At 43.1% G+C, this 22,586-nt stretch overlaps 1 protein-coding gene across 1 annotated transcript in view; it reads left to right on the plus strand.

The window, feature by feature from the left end:
* The window catches only part of LOC105390121 (poly [ADP-ribose] polymerase tankyrase), a 30,140-nt gene extending 8,813 nt beyond the window's left edge, over positions 1–21,327 (plus strand). Inside the window, exons 11-26 of the mRNA XM_048629979.1 lie at positions 2,502–2,621; positions 3,046–3,199; positions 4,258–4,326; positions 4,859–5,024; positions 6,560–6,705; positions 7,380–7,453; positions 7,844–8,076; positions 11,345–11,437; positions 12,095–12,211; positions 13,732–13,844; positions 14,508–14,671; positions 15,865–16,010; positions 16,337–16,499; positions 17,508–17,634; positions 18,521–18,677; positions 21,259–21,327. Coding sequence (XP_048485936.1) covers positions 2,502–2,621; positions 3,046–3,199; positions 4,258–4,326; positions 4,859–5,024; positions 6,560–6,705; positions 7,380–7,453; positions 7,844–8,076; positions 11,345–11,437; positions 12,095–12,211; positions 13,732–13,844; positions 14,508–14,671; positions 15,865–16,010; positions 16,337–16,499; positions 17,508–17,634; positions 18,521–18,677; positions 21,259–21,327 — 2,111 coding nt within the window. The remainder of the gene's footprint in view (positions 1–2,501; positions 2,622–3,045; positions 3,200–4,257; positions 4,327–4,858; positions 5,025–6,559; positions 6,706–7,379; positions 7,454–7,843; positions 8,077–11,344; positions 11,438–12,094; positions 12,212–13,731; positions 13,845–14,507; positions 14,672–15,864; positions 16,011–16,336; positions 16,500–17,507; positions 17,635–18,520; positions 18,678–21,258) is intronic.
* Positions 21,328–22,586: the final 1,259 nt, after the last annotated feature.

Raw genomic sequence — 22,586 nt, forward strand, 5'->3', positions numbered from 1 at the left:
TGGTTGTGTCATGACTTACCATACCTAAAATTAAACATAATGGTTTTAAATATTCTACAGTATAATACAGATTGTAAACAGAAGTATTCGGTCAAACTAAAACATGATTCCCCAAGAAAGAGTAAGCAGAAATGAATATGGCCGCCATTTTTCTTAATACATGGCCACCCAAGTAGCTTTCCCAACGAAATCAAGTTATATTATATAGAAATTAGTTTATAGTGAAATGGGGTGAAAAACCTTTTCCAAAATGGCGATACGGCTATCGCGTTGAAACCAGTGGCGGCTGGTACCTTAGGTACCCGGTGGTGCACTTTATGGGAGAAAAATATGGAGAGAATTTTGGAAGAAAAATAGATTAGTACAATAACATCAGAAGTAAAAAAATATATAAGTAGGATATTTTACCTTATTTACATTTTAAATCAATTCTGCGTTAATTTTTCGACGCGAAATGTTCCATGCCGAAAGCAAAATAACGCATTTTAGTCGCTCATATCCACATAACCATTTCTTTTTATTGTACACTAGCTGTTCCCGCGCGCTTCGCTTCGCCTTAAAAAGTTTTCCCGTGGGAATTCCGGGATAAAAAGTAGCCTATGTTCTTTCCCAAGTTCTATAACGTATGTATACCAAATTTCATTCAAATCTGTTCAGTAGTTTTGGCGTGAAAGAGTAACAGACAGACAGACAGACAGACAGACAGACACAGTTACTTTCGCATTTATAATATTAGTTAGGATTTCACTTTTGAAAATTCTGGCATAAGTTTTATTTTTTATTTTGCACTCCAGTTTTAAGATGAGAAAATGCCGAGGCGGCCCAGCAGATTTAATGACCAGTATATTATGTCTTATTGCTTTTTATAAAGTCAATATTGTATTTTGCACTAATTTTCACTCACACACACATACACACTCACGAAATCTTTACTACTTTCTTAGTTAATAAGTAATTAGAGTAACAAATTCATTAATTACGTATTCGCGCACGAAAGGTAAAACTGTGACATGACAAGTGCATCGTTCGTAGGTCACCGCCACCGGTCAAGGCCGTCGCCCGCGCATCCCGTGGTGTCATTCGTATTATTTCGGCAATTTCCGGTCGCGTGCGGCGCACGAATTTATCCTAGAACTGCATACAGTTTGTACTGAGCATCTTCCGTCTCACGCGCCGGGCGATTTCCATCCTGTTTCATACTACATGTAGGAGCTCGCCCCGTGCGACAATCCGAGCGCACGAGGCCTTTTTTGTTTAAGCAAAAATAAGATCTAATTCTTTCGCAGTAGAAATCAAAATAGGCCAGCCCGATTTAATTTAACTCGTAACGATAATCAGATCTATGTAATTTCTGTTTAGGGTTATGGTTGTTATATTGGTACTTTTTGTGAAGTTTTTTAGTTTTACCTTTTTATTTATTTATTTTTATTTTATTTTAAAGCAGTATCAAACAGGTTGTTAACAATACATGTCACAAATGATTAAACATGGCTAACTTACATACTTAACTAATTAACATCCCACAATAGATACTGACAACATGTCTTGTTCGTTGCTTACATAGTATTATATAAGTACAAAAGTTAAGAATTTAAGGTTGAAATAGTTATACTTAAATTAAAGTTTAAATTACTGGTTTTAGTTTTACATAAGTAGTTAAGTTAAATTTATTACTAACCAACAGTTTCCATATAAAGCTCAGGTTCATATAATTTTGGATATAAAATATAATATAAACTAGTGAAAGGAAGAATAAATAAGTGATCGCAATGTAGTTTTATTACTAACAAATATGTCCAAATTTGGTTCACGAATGGTTAATTCGTTATACTGCCTACAAATGCGAGCAATTGGAGAGTTCGAATCTCTGTTTGTTCTACGTGTCTTAATATGAAATGTCTTGTAGACTCTACCTGCTCTTGGTGCTTTTGTGACAAAGTTTATGTAAATTTCAGACAAAAGTGACGTATGAAGACTTCCGTGGATTATTTTATGTAGAGTCAAAATATCTGTAGAGCAGCGTCTATTCTTTAACGAATCTAATCCAAAATGAAGTAGTCTACTTTCATATGAACGTACCTTGTATTTAAGACCAAAACGGAAGGATAATATTCTTAAGAATTTTCTCTGAATGCGTTCCAAGAGGTTAATGTGGACCATATAAAACGGGTTCCAGATTATACTGGCATACTCTAATTTCGATCTAACAAGACAATTGAAAAGTGTAATATATGTGTAAGGATTTTTAAACTCCTTGCAAACTCTAAGAATGAAGCCTAACGTTTGATTGCATGAGCTAATCAGCACCTAGTAGTAAAGGAAGAAGAAAGGTACATATTTAGAAGGTTTTTAAATGGTAGTGCGTTGCACGGGCGCACTTAAGGTGCAGCCGCCACTGGTTGAAACAAAAATGTCCTTACCATTTCCATCTATGTAGCTTTTAACATTTTTTATTTATAATAATTATTTAGATGATAACCTCAACCTATCCTATTTCCCAGGTGCGAAAGTGAACGCGTGTTCGACACTGGCGGAGGCGCCGGCGACCTCAACGATGACTCGAAGAGACTCGGCGTGCCGCGCGCTGCTCGCCGCGCCCGCGCCCGCGCCGCCCAGCGACCGTATGTGTCTCTATTGATGTCGATTCTGAAGACACAAATTTATGTTGTGATAAACGAATTTCAGCTTATTTCACGGACGTAAAGAGTCGAAACTCGTCTGTTATTCTAAAACACAGACTAAAAATAGTCCTGGTTTGAAGTGTTTTATAGTGAGTAGAAGTGACGTACAGTCAGCTGCATAAGTATCTTTACACTTTTGTACCTTTTCAAAGTCACAAACTGCCTATTAAAACATTGTTAATTTGTTATGTAGCTAGTTTGACAAGTGTATAGCCACAAAATTTTCTCTCTTTGAAAGATTGTTATGTTTTAAAATAATAAGTTACCTTACAGTAATAAAATATCCTATAGATCTTCATTTTATTTAGTTTATTATCTGTCGCATCGCCATAGCCCCTATTCACCCTCTTCCTTCTCCCCCCAGAAGCGTGCGCCAACGCAGCCGCCCTCCGCCTTCTAGAAGCCTCCCGCAGCGGCGACGTGGAGGCGGCGCGAGCAATACTGGACGCGCGGCCGAGGCTGGTCAACTGTCGCGATGTGGATGGACGACATTCTACACCACTGCATTTTGCTGCTGGGTGAGTTATTGAAATAGAAGACATAGAATTACATACATATCCTGCCCGAAGGACCATCTGTATATTTCGCGAGTCGTACCGCCGTTTCTGAATGAGTAGGTTAGACACCTACCTAGAATAGAAGAATACAGTAGACCTGCTAAAAGCGTCTAGAAGCGGCGACGTGGAGGCGGCGCGAGCCCTACTAGACGCGCGGCCGCGGCTCGTCAACTGTCGCGATGTGGATGGACGACATTCTACTCCGCTGCATTTTGCTGCTGGGTGAGTTAATCAATGAATAAGACATACAATGACATGCACATCCGGCTCGGAGGACCATGAAAAGGGTAGCCTTATGAACGGATCGCTGATACAGTGAAATATAGCATGTTTCTTATGAAGTTTAATTGACAGATGCGTATATATGGTGAACAAACTTCGTTTTCACTAGAAAACCAACAAATTATAGATAAAATATATGGATTTGTCGCGGCCGCGGCTCGTCAACTGTCGCGATGTGGATGGACGACATTCCACTCCGCTGCACTTCGCTGCTGGGTGAGTTAATTAATAAATAATACATACCGTACCGGTCAAAATCATAACCCTTCTTTTCCTTCGCCGTAGTCGGGTAAAAATAGAAGACACACAATGACATACATATCCGGCTCGAAGGACCATGAAAAGCGCTCTATTCGCTGTATATTTCGCGAGTAGTAAAGCCGTTTCTGAATGAGTGTCTATAGAATAGAAGAATAGAGTAGGTTATATTAAGCAAGCGCACCTGATAGAAGCGTCTAGAAGCGGCGACGCTGATATAGCGAAATATAGCGTGTGTCCTGTGACTTTTAATTGACAGATATGTATATATGGTGAATAAAATTTGTTTGCTCTAGCAAGACCAAGCAATAAAAGATAAAAGGTACGGATTTGGCAGCGTAGGAGTCATGCTATATTTCACATAGTGTAGAAGCGCCTAGAAGTGGCTTGGTGGAGGCCCGCTACTGGACAATCGGCCGCGGCTGATGATCCTTATCCAAAATAACCTACTTATTTATTTTAATTTCACCTTTTTTCAGATACAACAGACTGGCGCTTGCTCAATTACTGATACAACGCGGTGCAGACGTCCATGCAAAAGATAAAGGGTTAGTTTTACAAACATTTACTTTTAAATTTGATTAGTTGAGAGATACTTACAATAATTGATAATTATGTTAATATAAACGTCATATATTCCATTATTATTGTTATCGAAAAAATATGTTATTAGTTTGTTTTACTTATTATGTTGCCCTATTAATAAAGTGAAGTTTTAAAAGTAGGGTTCAGGTGTTATATTTAGTCTGTGGTTAGTATCTAAGGTTGTCTATGGTCTTAATACAGCGTCATGATATGTCCTGTCATTATTTTCGTCCTTTAATTTCTCCATATCCTTTTTATAATCTACTTCCTACTAATATTATAAACGCGAAAGTTTGTGAGTGTGTATGTTTGTCACTCCACGTCAAAACGGCTGAACTTATTTAAATCAAATTATACATTACATATATGTACATTTAAATCAAATTATACATATATGTATTTAACTAACACCTTGGAGTAACTCATAGGCTACTTTCTATCGCGAAAAGCTCACGGAAACAGCTAGTTAATAACAATACTATCTCCCCCCCACAGCGGCCTAGTCCCCCTCCACAACGCGTGTTCCTACGGCCACGTGCAGCTCAGCGCGCTGCTGCTGCAGAGCGGCGCCGCCGTGGACGCGCACGACCTGTGGCGATACACCCCCCTGCACGAGGCCGCCGCTAAGGGCAAGAGCGATGTGGTGAAACTGCTGCTCAAGGTGAGTGGTGATACGGGTCCCTATGTTACGGTAGATGATGGTGGTGACTGGTAGTGATACACCCCCCTGCACGAGGCCGCCGCTAAGGGCAAGAGCGATGTTGTCAAGCTGCTGCTCAAGGTGGGTGGCGATAGGGTCGCTATATTATGATGTTACTTAATGGTGTGTTAAGAAATGACTGGTGGTGGTACACCCCCCTGCACGAGGCCACGGCTAAGAGCAAGAGCGATGTGGTGAAGTTGTTGTTAAATGTGGCGATATGACGGTAGATGATGGATATAAGCGGGACTGGTGGCGCTACACCCCCTGCACGAGGCCGAAGCCAAGAGCAAGAGCGATGTTGTCAAGGTGGGTGGTGGTATGGGTACGGGCTTGATGCTAGATGATGGTGAATGATGTAGTGATACACCCCGCTATCTGAGGGTGTTGTAAAGGACTAAAGCCATGTCGTCATGCTGCTGCTGAAGGTGGGTGGCGATAGGGTTGCTATATGGCGGTAGTTCTATCTGTCTCGATGATGGATGTAAGCGGGACTAGTAGTGATACACCCCCTGCACGAGGCCGCCGCTTAGGGCAAGAGCGATGTCGTCAAGTTATTGTTAAAGGTTGGTGGTGGTAGGGGTCTCTGTATGACGGTAGATGATGGATGTAAGCGGGACTGGTGGCGATACACCCCCCTGCACGAGGCCGCCGCTAAGGGCAAGAGCGATGTCGTCAAGCTGCTGTTGAAGGTTGGTGGCGATACGGGTCTCTATATGATAGAATAGATATAAGCGGATGGTAGAGTAGATATAAGCGGGACTGGTAGTGATACACCCCCTGCACGAGGCCACGGCTAAGGGCAAGAGCGATGTCGTGAAGCTGTTGTTGAAGGTGGGTGGCGATAGGGTTGCTATATGGCGGTAGTTCTATCTGTCTAGATGATGGATATAAGCGGGACTAGTAGTGATACACCCCCCTGCACGAGGCCGCCGCTAAGGGCAAGAGCGATGTCGTGAAGTTGTTGTTGAAGGTGGGTGGTGGTAGGGGTCGCTATATGATGGTAGATGATGGTGGTGACTGGTGGTGATACACCCCCTTGCACGAGGCCGCGGCTAAGGGCAAGAGCGATGTCGTGAAGTTTTTGTTGAAGGTAGGTAGTGTTACACCCCCTGCACGAGGCCGCGGCTAAGGGCAAGAGCGATGTCGTCAAGCTGCTGCTAAAGGTAGGTGGTGATACGGGTTGCTACATTGTGATAATTTACCTACTAGTTTTAAATGAACTGTGGCGATACACTTCGCTATGTGAGAGAAGGAGTGATATTGTGAAGCTTTTGCTAAAGGTAGGTACGTGTTGCTATATGGAAGCTTATGTGTATGGGTCGTAGAATTCGTAAATATAACTTAACTAATTTAATAACTTATGATTGCATCTATGAACACCATTTTCCAGTACAATTTATTCCTTTTTTACTATATGTACAGAAAATTTGCCCAATACTATGCCGAACCCTTCAAATTCTGACAAATTTTAACAAATCCATCTCACCAAACAGCACGGCGCGGACCCTACCCGCCGCAACCGCGACGGGCTCACCGCGCTGCAGCTCGCGCGGCCCGGCGACGCCGACACCGCCGATGCGTTGCGTGGTGACGCCGCGTTGCTTGACGCGGCGAAGAGAGGAGATGTTGCTAGAGCTAGGTGAGAAAATAACCTACATATGGAAAAAAGAATGAAAGAAATCGGACGAATAGTTGCAAAGATATAAGCAGTTGAAAAGAGCAGCTCGCGCGGCCCGGCGACGCCGACACCGCCGACGCGTTGCGAGGCGACGCAGCACTGCTGGATGCTGCTAAACGAGGGGATGTTGCTAGAGCTAGGTAAGATAGATGTGATCTTAAGCTACAAGTAGCAAAAAGAATGAAGGAAATCGGATGATTTTTGGCTCAGATATAAGCGGTTGAAAAGAGCAGCTGGTGCGGCCCGGCGACGCCGACATCGCCAACGCGGTACAAGTGGTAAAAAAAACGAAGTAAATCGGATAATTTTTTGCTGAGATATAAGCGGTTGAAAAGTAGCCCCGATATTTTTTTTACGGGTCGCGTTTTAACGCCGACACCGCCGACGCGCTTCGAGGCGACGCGGTGATGAGATAAGAGAGGTGTTGTCGCTAGAGCTAGGTGAGATATTAAGCTATATGTGGCAAAAAGTTATCATATTTATAGGTTTGTAAGTTATCTTAGAAAATTTACCCTTATTGCGATAGGTAAGATTCCAAGAAAAGCTCAATTATAAGAGATATATAAGCGATTGTTCAGCAACGATTTCATACTGAAAAACAAGATATTCAACTAATTACTTTTTGTCTATTGCAGGAAATTAATAACGCCACAGAATGTGAACTGCCGGGACACACACGGCAGGAACTCGACGCCGCTACACCTCGCAGGTAATTACTATACAAAAAACTTATTATATCACTACCAAACGCAGTTACACCTAACCGGTATCGCTTTTTTGGAGATGTTTCCATAGTTGGACTGCCCTTTTGTGTATTTTATAGCTTTTGAACCATTTCCCGTTCGAATTTACGCTGACGCTACATGCGTTCGTTATCAACGTACATTAACGTCACTTTATCGTGATTCGCCATAAATACAGCGCTGTGGTTGTTGGAACGCACATGAAACGAGTTTATCGAATTCGATAACGAATAACGTACAAGTACTCGGATTCTAATTAATACAACAAAAAAATCTTTCCTCTTTAAAATATAAGTACAGACATAACTATAACATAACATAAATATAAGTAACTACATCTATAACACCTCTTCCAGCCGGCTACAACAACCTCGAAGTGGCGGCCCTACTCCTAGAAGCGGGCGCGGCTGTCTCCCTCCGAGACAAGGGGGGTCTAGTCCCGCTCCACAACGCAGCTTCCTACGGCCATGCGGAACTAGCGGCGCTACTACTGAGGGCGGGGACGCCCCCCAATGCGCACGACAGGTGGGGGTTCACCCCCCTGCACGAGGCGGCGCACAAGGCGAGGACGCAGCTGTGCGCGCTGCTGGTGAGTGTGAAATGTGCGGATGTGGATTTAGGAGTGATTTTGCTACCAACCTACCCCACTCTGTTGAATGTATATTGTTAAGTAGTCCCGCGAGCTTCGCTTCGATTTAAAAAGTTTTCCCGTGGGAATTCCGCGATAAAAAGCAACTTATGTGATAATCCAGGGTGTCAGCTAACTGCATACCAAATTTCATTAAAATCGGTTCAGGCGTTTTGACGTGACGTTTTGACGTAACAAACATACTCACAAACTTTCGCCTTTATAAAATTAGTAGGAAGTAGTGTGTGCGGTGTCAAATTAATGAATTAGTAGGAAGTAGGATGTTTGTCTATCATTTTGTGCTTTTTTTTGGTGGCAAATAAATAATGTATTTAATTTTACCTGGATTTTTGTGTGCGTTGTGGGTTGAGTGTAATGAGTGCGATTATGAATGTTATGAACGCGACAAGGCAGTCTAGTCTACTCACTAGCGGCGCTGCTGCTGCGCGCCGGCACGCCGCCCAATGCGCATGACAGGTGGGGGTTCACCCGCTGCACGAGGCGAGCACGAGGCGAGCACGCGGCGCCGCGCGCAATGGTGAGTGACACGTGCGGGTGTGGATTTGGGGGTGGTTTTGGTGTTTTTACCTACCAACCTACCTGTTTCTGTTGAATGTATATTCTTAACTAGCTGTTCCCGGGAGCTTCGCTGCGATTTAAAAAAATCCCGTGGCTATTCCGCGATAAAAAGTAGTATATTATTATGTGTTAATCCAGGGTGTCAGCTAACTCCATACAAAATTTCATTAAAATCGGTTCATCCGTTTTGACGTGAACAATTGTTAAGTAACAAACATACTCACAAACTTTCGCCTTTATAAAATTAGTAGGAAGTAGTGTGTTCGGTGTCAAATTAATGAATTCAATTCTATTGTATCTGGATGGCTTTTGAGTGCGTTATGGTTGAATGTAATTACTGCCATAATGAATGTTATGAACGCGACAAGGCAGTCTAGTCTACTCACTAGCGGCGCTGCTGCTGCGCGCCGGCACGCCGCCCAATGCGCACGACAGGTGGGGGTTCACCCGCTGCACGAGGCGAGCACGAGGCGAGCACGCGGCTGTGCGCGCAATGGTGAGTGTGACACGTGCGGGTGTGGGTTTGCGGGTATAGGAGTTGAGTGTAATGTTTGTAAGTTTGGTTTTTTGGGTGAGTGTAATAGTGATTAAAGTATGAATGTTTTAAAATGTTTGTGGGTTTAGATTCTTAGTTGAGTGTAATATATGATTTTTTTTTTCGAAGACCAAAATTTGCTTTATTATGGTTCCGATATAAGAGGATAATATTCAGTGTCGTTTCTAAGAATCATGTGTGGGTGGTCTATGTATGACTGTGAAAAGAGCAATTTGTTGTGAGTAAGACACTTTGATAAATGTAAACAGTGCTTCCATCGATTCTTATTTTTTGCCAATACATTAACCTCTAGAATGCCGTGTGCCAGATCTGTCCCAACCCCCCTTGTCTGCCTAGTGACAGATCTGTCCCAAGAGCACTTCATCGCGATTTTGTGATTTTAGTTATTAATTACCATGAAATAGAGTATGAATTAACCTGTAATTTATTCTATATTAATGAAACAACCATCGACAACATTAATTGAGTCAAAAACTTCACTTGTTTACTTGTAGCGCGAAATTCAAATTTAGGTACCTTGAACAATCCTTGTACTCGCGACTGTTGGTAATAAAATAGTGATTTCGTATGGAAAAAACGTCAAAACGTAAGTAAAAACTATGTTTTCTTGTTATTTATTTAATTTTGACGGTATAGTGATAAATAGTATAAAAAATACAAATAATCGAGTTTTTATCGATCTAAAATTGTACCGGATTATTGCCTGAAGGGTTCGGAACTTTGTAAACTGTTTTCTAGACTGTTATGTAAAAACATCAATAAATAATTTATTTTATTTTTAAAGATAATTTTATTGATATAAATATTTATATCGGTGTATTCAATAAATAGCCAAAATATTAGAGAAAATCAATATTTATCAAGATGCATCCAAAATTCACACACACACATACGCAAAAAAAATGGCCGCCGCTCGTGTATGTACACGAAGTGCGTAGGGCTGTTATACAGAGTGTTTTATTTTTTAGGATCATCGCTCTAGTGAACGTGAAGTTTAGGCTCTTTAGAATGATATCGATGTGTAGATGAGTCTGAGAGGGTGATAACCTGTCCTATTTGTATAAATAAATATATTTATTTATATATGTATATATTTATAGTATCATATTTGTTGAAAGTAGGTTAACAAATAAGTAAATATGATTCAGTAAGTAACTTACATTTAATTTTTTTATAATTTAGTATGCAAAAATACGAAACATTATAAAAATATTATCATTCTTGTTTTATTTCATCAAAAGGGAACACCCTTGATTTGGGACAGATCTGTCTCACGGCGCACTGGAGCAAGCTCTTGTCACGCACACATGCACATGTACAGAAAATGGAGTCTTTTGAAATAAAGCAAATTATAGTCAGTTTTCAAAATATAAATTATGAAACTATTTCCTCTACAGTTTATATTTTATTGATATCAGTTGATAGTTATATAATCTCTTCAAGTAATAAGTATAAAAAAACCTGGATTGAAACTAAAATTATATTGAAATAGAGGTATTTTTCTGTGATGGGTGCAGTTTCAAGTAAAAAAACTGTAATAAATACCTATAGAAATCAAATAAAACAATTATAAGCAATAACATTCATTGTAACACGTTCATTAGCTATATCTGACAGTAAATTACAATCGATACATTATTGAGTACCAAACAATAATACTCAAATCCTTACTATATATATAATATTATAAATGCGAAAGTAACTGTGTCTGTCTGTCTGTCTGTCTGTCTGTCTGTTACTATTTCACGCCAAAACTACTGAACGGATTTGAACGAAATTTGGTATACATATGGTCTAGATCCTGGGAAAGAACATAGGCTACTTTTTATCCCGGAATTCCCACGGGAAAACTTTTTAAGGCGAAGCGAAGCGCGCGGGAACAGCTAGTATTCATATAAATGTGATTCCCGCGCGGGCGCTCTCTACTGTCAAAAAGTGCCGGCAGACGGCAGTTACATATGTGCGCGGCTGCTCGGCATAGGAAAGGTTAACAACCAACCTAATACATCTGACTCGAAAATATCCACCTACCTCCGAAAATAACCTTTTACACATATTGACAACCAATCTCCTAACCAAAATCCACTCTTACAGTTAGCGCACGGCGCGGACCCGTATCTCAAGAACCAGGAGGGCCAGACGGCGCTCGACCTCGCCACGGCTGAGGACGTGCGCTCTCTACTCCAGGTAAGAAAGAAAGAAAGAATGAAAGAAAAATAGTTTATAGACATATGCAGAAAATACAGATATAACAGCTAAGCTTACTATACTCTGTCCATTATATTATTAGTTTTTTGACATTCGAAATCCCATATATATTTGATGACTGCAAAGGAAAACCAACTTTACTTACCAGACATAAGGAAACGTCTAAAATACAATAACATAGTGGAAGCTCTATAAATACAAAAGTGGTAAAAGGACAGCCTCAGTTAATGCTGCGTATTGCATGCGGCAACACACTGGTTTTTCAGACTAAGAAAATATGACAACACCTCCAAATACCGTACCAAACTCAAGTGGCTACCAATTCTCCTTCGCCGGAATACCCACATTCTTTCACTTCTTTAGGTACTGTTCAATCCATGTACCCCAGCATACTTGAAGGAGTTGCTGTACCCACAGCTGAAGCATGATCACGAAGTGAAGTATGATTCGATACTATTTTCGAATCTACACAAACATATGGAAAAATAACGTTATCGTCAACTGTCACTATCAAAAATGTAAGACAAAATTCCCATAAGTGACATTTGTTTTTTTTATATGTTTGTGTAGATTCGCTGCACCTGTACCCTTCGTTCATCACAGAATCTCTAGAATGTTCTATCTATGTATCTACAGGACGCCATGACGTCATCAGCCGGGGCGGCCCCGCCGACGGTGGCGCCGCCGCCGCTGCCGCCGCCGCAGCAGCCTGTGCTGATGCCTAGCGGGGAGACTGTCGCGTTGACTTTGCCTGTGAGTATTATTATGGTAATGGTCGTAAAACAAGAATGACGTCATCATGGTTAACTAAGAAAAAGTTACGGTTCAAAATACACTGTATTACTATCAAAAAAAGAAAACCCCGTTTAATAGATGTTTAAATAAAAATTTGACACGTTTATGAAGCGTTTGACAGCTAACTGACAGCGTTTAGCATGTGTCTTTAGTTTTGATGGTAAGGCACACAGGGTTTTGCATAGCAGCGCTACATGTTTAGATACTTCGTACGTACATTGCTGCGGGCCGTTCGTAGTGGCAACTATCATGAATCAAATGGCGACGTCATGACGTCATCAGCCGGGGCGGCCCCGCCGACGGTGGCGCCGCCGCCGCTGCAGCAGCCCGTGCTGATGCCTAGCGGGGAGACTGTCGCGTTGACCTTGCCTGTGAGTATTATTATGGTTATAAGGTAATTGTCCTAAATCAAGAAAGCGTGGCGAAGAATATCTGTAGCCCTAAGCTCCACAGGGGAGTAAGAAGACTATAAGTAAGTAAGTAAGAAACGGTTACGGCTCAAAATACACTGTATTACTATTTTAAAAAAACCCTGTTTAATGGGTGTTTAAATTAGAATTTGACACATTTACAAGGCGTTTGACAGCCAACTGACAGCGTTTAGCATGTTTCTTTAGTTTTGATGGTAAGGCCCATAGGGTTTTGCATAGCAGCGCTACATGTTCAGATACTTCGTACGTACAATGCAGCGGGCCGATCTTAGTGGCAACTATCATGAATCAAATGGTGACGCCATGACGTCATCAGCCGGGGCGGCCCCGCCGACGGTGGCGCCGCCGCCGCTGCCGCCGCCGCAGCAGCCCGTGCTGATGCCTAGCGGGGAGACTGTCGCGCTGACCTTGCCTGTGAGTATTGGTATTGTTATGAAAACATCATCATAAACTAAGAAAAGGTTAAAGCTCAATATGCACTTTGTTACTACAACAAAATAAAACCATGTTTAATAGGTTTTTTAAATCTGAATTTGACAAATTCATAAGGCGTTTGACAGCTAACTGACAGCGTTTAGCATGTGTCTTTAGTATTGTTGGTAAGGCCCACAGGGGTTTGCTTATGTACGCCACGGTTTAGATACATCTTACGTACAATGCTGAGGCGTTAACGTAGCGGCAATTATCATGTATCAAACGGTGACGGTGGCGCCGCCGCCGCTGCCGCCGCCGCAGCAGCCCGTGCTGATGCCTAGCGGGGAGACGGTCGCGCTGACTTTGCCTGTGAGTGTGGTTATTGTTATGACGTAATCGTGCCTCTACTTTAATTCTTAGTATTTTACACTCACTAGAAACTCTAGAAAGTGAGCACATTCTTTCATACACCAAATTGAACGCCTGTAGTGGTTCATTTAATGAAACAAATGACAGAAAATTACAGATCGTCATGTGCTAAATTCTTAACAAAGTTTACAAACATATTTCCCCATGAAAGAGCAACAAACACCCATCCATCCAAATTCATACTGACACACTTCACATCCACAGGTGGTCCCGAGCAACTACTGGGCGGAAGGATCCCGCGGCGCGCTGGAGGACGCGGCGGGGCGCCCCGCGTCCGCGCTCTCCGCCTCCGAGTCGCTGCACACGCTGCTGGCCAGGTGAGCGAGAGAGAGAGAGAGAGAGAGGGAGAGAGAGAGAGAGAGAGAAATAAAGAGAGAAAAATCATTTATTTAAGTAACGAAAATAAATAAAGAGTCTGTCGACGTCCGAGTCGCTGCACACGCTGCTGGCCAGGTGAGAGAGAGAGAGAGAGAGAGAGAAAGAAGAAATATCAATTTTAAACGCACACAGAAACTACACAAACGCAAGTAACGAAAATAAATAGTTTGTCGACGTCCGAGTCGCTGCACACGCTGCTGGCTAGATGAGGGGAAGAAAGAAAGAAAAAGAAATATTTATTTTTCAAGCACACATAGAATCTTCATAAACGTAAAAGTAAAGAAAAGAAGCAAGGTGTTGAAAAAGTAATTAAAAATGAGCGTAAGTGTTGCTTCCTAGTGCTGAACCGGTTCTAGCTCAGCTTGATGCTATGCATAGCGCTAGTTTTCAGATGGTCAGGGCTCCTCAGACTCCACACCCACACACAGAAGATAGCCGTCACCGTTTAGTGACAGTCGTACAAATAACGCTGCGACTACGCTGCCGATATACAGATTATTAACCTTATGAGTATTTAAAATACCTCATCCAGAAATCCGCTTTCATTTCTTCCCTTAAAATCTTGCTATGTCCAAACTAACCCGTCAATTTCTCCCTTCCAGCATCGGCCTAGAACAGCTGGCGCCGGCTCTAGAACGCGAGCAGATCACTGTCGACATCCTGTCGGAGATGAGTCACGAGGACTTGAGGGCCGTCGGCGTGGCGGCGTACGGACACCGGCACCGCCTGCTGCGCGCCGCCAGCAGCTGCGCCTACAGCCATGCCCGTGAGTGTACTATGTGTGGTCTATCACAAGCGGAAAGGAAAGAGGAGTCTGCCGATGTTTGGTTGGTTGAAATCGGAGCAGTAGTTTGGAAGATATGAGGGAATATAGGAATTTACGTACACACATACCGGACACCCGGTTGCTGAAGATTGCTTTCAGCTGCGCCTACAGCCATGCCCGTGAGTGTACACTACACCATTGTGTTCTAGGGAAAAAGACGCGTCTAATGATGCTCGGTTTGTCCGATTCGGTGTGGTGGTTTAGAAGTTATGAGGGAAAATAAGAATTTACATACTCACATACATACCGGGTAAAATCATAACCTACTTTACTTTTTGCTTTTCGTTTTGTCTTGTTGAAATCGGAGCAGTAGTTTAGAAGTTATGAGGGAATATATGAATTTACATACGCACAGACCGGATACTCGTTGATAAAGGCGGCTAGCAGCTGCGCCTGCATCCATGCCCGTGAGTGTACACTACACCATTGTGTTCTTGGGAAGAAGACGCTTCTAATGATACTCGGTTTGTCCAATTCGGAGCTGTAGACGGCTGTAGTTTGGTAGTTATGAGAATTTACATACACACGTACCGATACCGGTTGCTGAAGGCGGCTAGTAGCTGCGCCTACAGCCATGCCCGTGAGTGTACATTGTGTGGCCAATCAGAAGCGCGGAAAATAGAGGTGTCTGGAGATTTTTGGTTCGTCGTAATCGGAGTCATGGTTTGGAAGTTATGAGAGAATATAGGAATTTTATTACATTTCCAACGGTATGACCTGCTGTGCCTACAGCCATGCCCGTAAGTGTACACTGAGTAGCCAGTCAGAAGCGGGGGAGAAGGACGCGTCTAATGATACCTTTTTGGTCGAATTCGGAGGTATAGTTTAGAAGTTATGAGGGAATATAGGAATTTACATACACACAGACCGACACCGGTTCCTGATTACAGCTTTCAGCTGCGTCTACAGCCATGCCTGTGAGTGTACTCTGTGTGGCCAGTCAGAAGTGGGATAACAAGACGCGTCTAATGATGCTTTGTTTGTCGAATTTGGAGTGATAGTTTGGAAGTTATGATAGATTATAAGAACCTACATACAACATACATTACATTCTGCCCAAAATCACAACTCACCTTTTTTCTGTCCATAGAAATTAACAAACAAGAACTAATTCTAAACCCTCTTTCACACAGAGAACTACGGCGGCACAACGCTCATCGATGTACCCGCGGGTGAATGCGAGAGCGAATACGCGATCATAGAGCGAGAGATGCAATCTTCTGTGAAAGCGCACCGGGAATCGGCTGGGGGGAACTTCACGCATTATAATGTTGTTAGAGTGAGTATATTGATGTCTAGTTTTGGTGGTTTGTGTTTGAGAGAGTAAAATGGTTGTGATGAAAAAGGAAATGGTTAAAGTTTTGCTTCTTTTTGTGTAAAAACACATAAAATTGGATCCAACTAAAGCGTTTTATATGTTGTACGGATCTCATCACGCACTCTGGATTTATTAATGCGTTTCACGACGCAATCCCGAGTGCGTTGAAATCCGTACAGTAAAAAATCACCTTAAATTTCTGACCAGAATTCGCCGCTATTTTTATTATTTCCATTGTCAGTAAATACCTACAACCGCCTGAAAATACCTAAATCATCTTTTTCCAGATACAAAAGATAGTAAACGGCCGTGTCTGGGAACGCTATCAACACCGACGCAAGGAGGTGAGCGAGGAGGCGCGCGGCCCCCACGAGCGCATGCTGTTCCATGGCTCGCCCTTCATCAACGCCATCGTGCAGAAGGGCTTCGACGAGAGACACGCTTATATAGGTCAGTGGATTTCACGTTGGATGCGACACATTGGATGCCGCATCCAAGGTGTAGCATCCAATGGTGAAATTTGAGTGAGCGCTTTGGGATGCTCAGGGCGAGGTTTTATGGATACGGTGTATTGGATGCCGCATCCAAGGTGTAGCATCCAAGTGAGACAGTCATATTTAGGTTTATGGATATAGCGCTACAATGGATGCCGCATCCAATGTGTAGCATCCAAGTTAGATACTTTAATTTTAAGGTTTGAATGCGCTACTTAGAATGCCGCATCCAAGGTGAAGCATCGAAGTATGCGATATAGTAAAATGAGGATATGGATGCGGCGCATTGAACGTAGCATCCTACTAAACCCCACTGGCCTGTGTCTCGGTGTGGTCTGCTCGCCGCCAGCGCCGGCGCAAGGAGGGGAGCGAGGAGGCGCGCGGCCCCCACGAGCGCATGCTGTTCCACGGCTCGCCCTTCATCAACGCCATCGGGCAGAAGGGCGAGACGAGCGACACGCGTATATAGGTAGGTGGATGCGGGCGGTTGGATGCCGCGTCTAAGGTGCCGTATCCAGTGGTGAAATTCGAGTGTAAGCTCAAGGACGCTGAAAATGGGATGCTTATTGATACGGACCATTGGATGCCGCGTCCAAGGTGTCGCATCCAGTTTTGAGGTTTCATGGACGCGGTGTATTGCATGCCGCATCCAAGGTGTAGCATCCAAGTGAGACAGTCATATTTAGGTTTATGGATATAGCGCTACAATGGATGCCGCATCCAAGGTGTAACAAACATCCAAGTAAGGTACAGTTTTATTAAGATTTGGATGCGCCACATTGGATGCCGCAACCAAGGTGAAGCATCAAAGTATGCGATATAGTAAAATAAGGATATGGATGCGGTGCATTGAATGTAGCATCCATTTAGACACCACTGGCCTGTCTTTCTTCCCCATTAGAAACAACAACAATATTGCAATTTTCAAAATCCACAAAACTATAACCACCCATTTTGTCCTCAGGAGGCATGTTCGGCGCGGGCATATACTTCGCGGAGCACTCGTCCAAGTCCAACCAGTATGTGTACGGCTTCGGCGGAGGCTCGGGGTGTCCTGCGCATAAGGATAGAAGCTGCTATTTGTGTCATAGGTATGTTGTGAGATAATTTATATGAGCCTTTTCTCACACGACGCGACTCTCAAGCGACGCGACTGCGACGCAACGACGCAACCCATGATCGCCTAAAACGGGTCATCAACGCGTTGTTGACTCGTCAAACATATGCCACCATGGCTTGGGTCGGCTTGAGAGGCGCGTGGTGTGAGAAGGGGCTAAGTTATATTTATTATTGTCCACTAGTGATATAGGGTTCTCTCAAAGAGGGTCATACCATAGACGATGAACTTGCGAAATAATAATAGGAAAGTGATTGAAGCACTTTTTCTCTTGAACTTCGCTTAAAAGTTCATGATCGTAATCAGCCAATAGAATCGATTACTACGGGACATGGACATAGGCCTCTCTTAAGTTCCAAAGGACACAATACTGCATATACTTCGCGGAGCACTCGTCCAAGTCCAACCAGTATGTGTACGGCTTCGGCGGCGGCTCGGGGTGCCCCGCGCATAAGGATAGGAGCTGCTATTTGTGTCATAGGTATGTGTTAAGTAACGTATTTTATTTTATGTGATTGGTGTATATATATATAAGCGGCCTTGCCGCTCCCGTATCGGCTTATATAGTCACGAAAAATCCAGTGTTCCAGACACTAATTAAATCGTCTGCCATAGACGTACAAGGCCCATGATGATATATCAGTAGCCAACAATCGTCTTATGCTGGATAGAGACACACTATGCCTTTAACAGTCGGCTCGAGAGCCAGGTTGTTGAGAATCGGTATGTGGTTCCGTAAACGTTTATCGGAGAATTTAGACTACCCTTATAAATTATCGAACACACGCTTCCTAGAATCCACCATAGGGTGGACTGACCGCGCATTAATTTTAATTCTATTTCTCTCTCTCTCTCTCCAGACAAATGCTCCTATGCCGCGTGACGCTAGGCCGGGCGTTCCAGCTCCTCAGCGCTATGAAGATGGCGCACGCTCCGCCGGGACACCACTCGGTGGCGGGGCGGCCCTCGCAGGGCGGCCTGTGCTTCCCCGAGTACGTCGTGTATAGGGGCGAACAGGTACACTACTATTATACTACAATGTACGGAATTCATCACTCTAAACACAATGGGCACACTGACAAAGATATTAGATAAGAGTCCGCCGGTCGGCAAGCACAGAGAAAATCGAACGTTGACCTTGAACGATAAACTAGTTTAATGCGCGCTCTACCGATAACAGCGTCGTTTTTATGGCAAATGCCGATATATAGTGACAATTATATACGTCGATAACGAACCCGTGTAGCGTTAGCAGTTAGGCCCATAGCAGACGGCGTTTATTATGCGCGCCGACGACTTACTGAGCGCTATGAGGATCGTATCGGTTGACATGTACTCGTAGATCCTCCATGCCGCTATGAAGATGGCGCGCGCTCCGCCGGGACACCACTCGGTGGCGGGGCGGCCCTCGCAGGGCGGCCTGTGCTTCCCCGAGTACGTCGTGTATAGGGGCGAACAGGTACTTATACTAATATACTACTATGTACGGCATTCATCGCTCTAAAGACAATGGGCACACTGACAAAGATATTAGGTAAGAATCGGCGGGTCAGCAAGCACAGAGAAAATCGAACGTTGACCTTTGCATATATGTACAACCAATGACAGTCTCTGCCCCCGGCCATCAAGATTACTGTGCGGGCGTGAAGTCACTATTACTGTGCGCGTGCGACAGAGACAAATATAAAGGTCAACGCCCGTTTTTCGCTGTGCTTAGCGACCGTTCCACCGGATATTAGAGGGATTACATGCGCTCTACCAATCACAGCGCCGTATTTATGGTCAATCGCGATGTAGTGCCGTTTATCTACGTCGATAACGAACCTGTGTAGCGGTAGCAGTTACTGAGCGCTATGAGGATCGTATCGGATGACATGTAGACCCTCCATGCCGCTATGAAGATGGCGCACGCGCCGCCGGGACACCACTCGGTGGCGGGGCGGCCCTCGCAGGGCGGCCTGTGCTTCCCCGAGTACGTCGTGTATAGGGGCGAACAGGTACGCATACTATAATTATACTACAATGTACGGAATTCATCACTCTAAACACAATGGTAAGAGTCCGCCGGTCGGCAAGCACAGAGAAAATCGAACGTTGACCTTTGCATCTACAGCCAATCACAATCTCTGCCCGCCGGCCATCAAGGTTATTGTGCGATCGCGAGGGCACTATTACAGTGCGAGTGCGACAGAGACAAATATAAAGGTCAATGCCCGTATTTCGCTGTGCTTAGCGACCGTTCCACCGGATATTAGAGGGATATGCGCGTTCCAGACAGGGCTACACGGGTTCGCTAGATACGTCGATAAACTAGTTTAATGTGCGCTCTACCAATCACAGCGCCGTATTTATGGTCAATCGCGATGTAGTGCCGTTTATCTACGTCGATAACGAACCTGTGTAGCGGTAGCAGTTACTGAGCGCTATGAGGATCGTATCGGATGACATGTAGACCCTCCATGCCGCTATGAAGATGGCGCACGCTCCGCCGGGACACCACTCGGTGGCGGGGCGGCCCTCGCAGGGCGGCCTGTGCTTCCCCGAGTACGTCGTGTATAGGGGGGAACAGGTACTTATACCTCATCCCAATACGCACACGGACAGGATTCTTTTGACGACCAATAGTATTTATATGTATATTTATTTATATAAAAAAACAAAAGAATTAAATTACAGCGAAATACAAGACAGCCAAATACAGCGGTCTCATGGACAGTTACATCTTTGTGCCCCTGGCTCTAGAGACCACGGGAGTCTGGGGTCATGACGGCATGATATTTATCAAAAGCCTAGGCCGTCGCATGAGGGATTGCGGGCTGGACATCCGCTCTGGAGCGTTTCTGATGCAGAGGATCTCTCTGGCTGTACAGCGAGGCAACGCTGCCAGCGCCTTGGGGACCTTTGCGTCGGAGGCGTTCCGGAGCGAGTAGTTTAGTTTTTGTTCTTATATTTAAGTACCTATAGTTTTAGGTTATTCTTAAGTTTAGAATAAGTTATTTAGATTGTATTATTAGACTGCATTTTTGTAATAGTCGCTAGTTTTTAGTAAGCTTTAATTTTATTATTTGATAATTCATTATGTAAATTCAAATTGTGAAACTATATTGAAATAAATTTATATGTCAAAGAATTTATATAAATAAATAAAAGTTAAAAATATCTTGGTTTGACTTTTGTCTAAAGCTATTACAAATAAAGTATGCTTAGCTCCTACTTGAGATAAAACATAACAAACGTGTGAATTGAGCCATGCAACTTAAATATGACTATAAAAAAGGTAATAATGTTCCGAAATGCACCAAAGAATTGCGCGAGCATTGATGGAGCGCCAACATCCTCCCACCTTGCGATGTAGAATATCGCAACTACTTCCTTCTGGTGTAACGGGTCGACTGGTAGCCATCCTTGTTGGCCACCACTTCCAAGTTGCAGTCAGGTAGTTGGATCTTCCTCTCCCACCATCCTGATTACACACAACAATATAAGTGAACGTTCTGTATAGGCTAAATCTGTGGCTAATCCTAATCTAGTTCTAGTGTCCTTTTTCCGTTGCTGCCATATTAAAAAGACTAGCTAACATTGACATCTCTTGTTCCAGGCCTACCCAGAATACCTGATAACCTACCAGATAGTGTGCGCAGAGCAACCTAGCGAAGGCGACGTATGAACAGAGGGTATAGCATGGCGCGCGCGATAAGCTGTCACATGTCTATCACCATAAATATCTCACCCGATCTCAACGAGATATAGGTGCTATGGTTGAGCCGTTATAAACTTGCGAACTGTGTCGAATAGGAAAGCCAGTGAGTGAGTGAGAGGTCTGAGAAAGGAGACGGTGGTTAAGCGCCCGCTTCTCATAAAAGATATCATATCTTAGCGGTAATAATATGTACCAATGACTGAGAAATAGTGTAATAAGCTTACACCATTTCTCAGTCATTGGTACATATTATATTAGGAAGACAGTTTAGACCTTGGAGATATGCACCATGGTTCCATTCGAGTGAGCCAGAGTGCTGGCACTAACATCCCCTCAGAGAATAGAATAGGTTTTATAAAATGTTTTAAGACTCAGTTCGTATGTTCGTAATGGCTTAAGTATAGCAGATATGTTTATAGCGTGCATGCTAGGCGTACCATAAGCGACTACAATATAACATTTAACTGTGATCTTTATAGTATTTTCTTCGAATTTACTGACATTTTGGAATTGAATGTAGAATTTCGTTTCGCCACAACTTCGGAAAAGCAAAATTTTATTTTTAGTTTGGCAAAACTACAGATTTGCGTCAATAACCCGTTTTCGAAAGGCTTGTTGTATTTAATCATCGATTAATCAATATTTTTGGCTAAAAACAGCGTTGCAAAATGATAGTCCTATAAAATGTTGTAAACAAGAAGATGCTCAAGCTATTAACAATCTACAATAATTTAGTATCTTTACTCTTTTCCTCCTCCAATTGCAATCTAACTTCAAGCTGCGTCCCCAGTAAACAAACTGTAGGTACGCAGGGGATTGAGTTGGCGGCGTATCAGTTCACAGCGCGTTTCATCAAATAAAACATCTGAAATAAATAAAATCTACCTTTATTCCAATGTAATAATAAATTCATAAAATTTATCTAATAAAATTCGTTTGGACGTAAACTATAATAATGTTTGGTTCTAAAATTACTGTGAAGTTTGACTGATTTAAAATTATGTATGTAATTACTATTTAGTAGGTACCTAACTGATAGAATAATCTAAACTTACCGAAGTTAATTACTATCGATAATAACGTTGAATATATCCTTTCGAACGACTGTACCGATTGTCATAAAACACTTGAAAGAAAACGTTTTTCAAATTCAATTAAAAAACGAATCAGCTATTTTCTTTGCGCCTTTACTTTAACTTTAACGCCACTTTAATTTAAAATAAGTT

This window comes from Plutella xylostella, chromosome 24, assembly GCF_932276165.1.
Source record: "Plutella xylostella chromosome 24, ilPluXylo3.1, whole genome shotgun sequence".
In the NCBI taxonomy this organism is placed as follows: domain Eukaryota; kingdom Metazoa; phylum Arthropoda; class Insecta; order Lepidoptera; family Plutellidae; genus Plutella; species Plutella xylostella.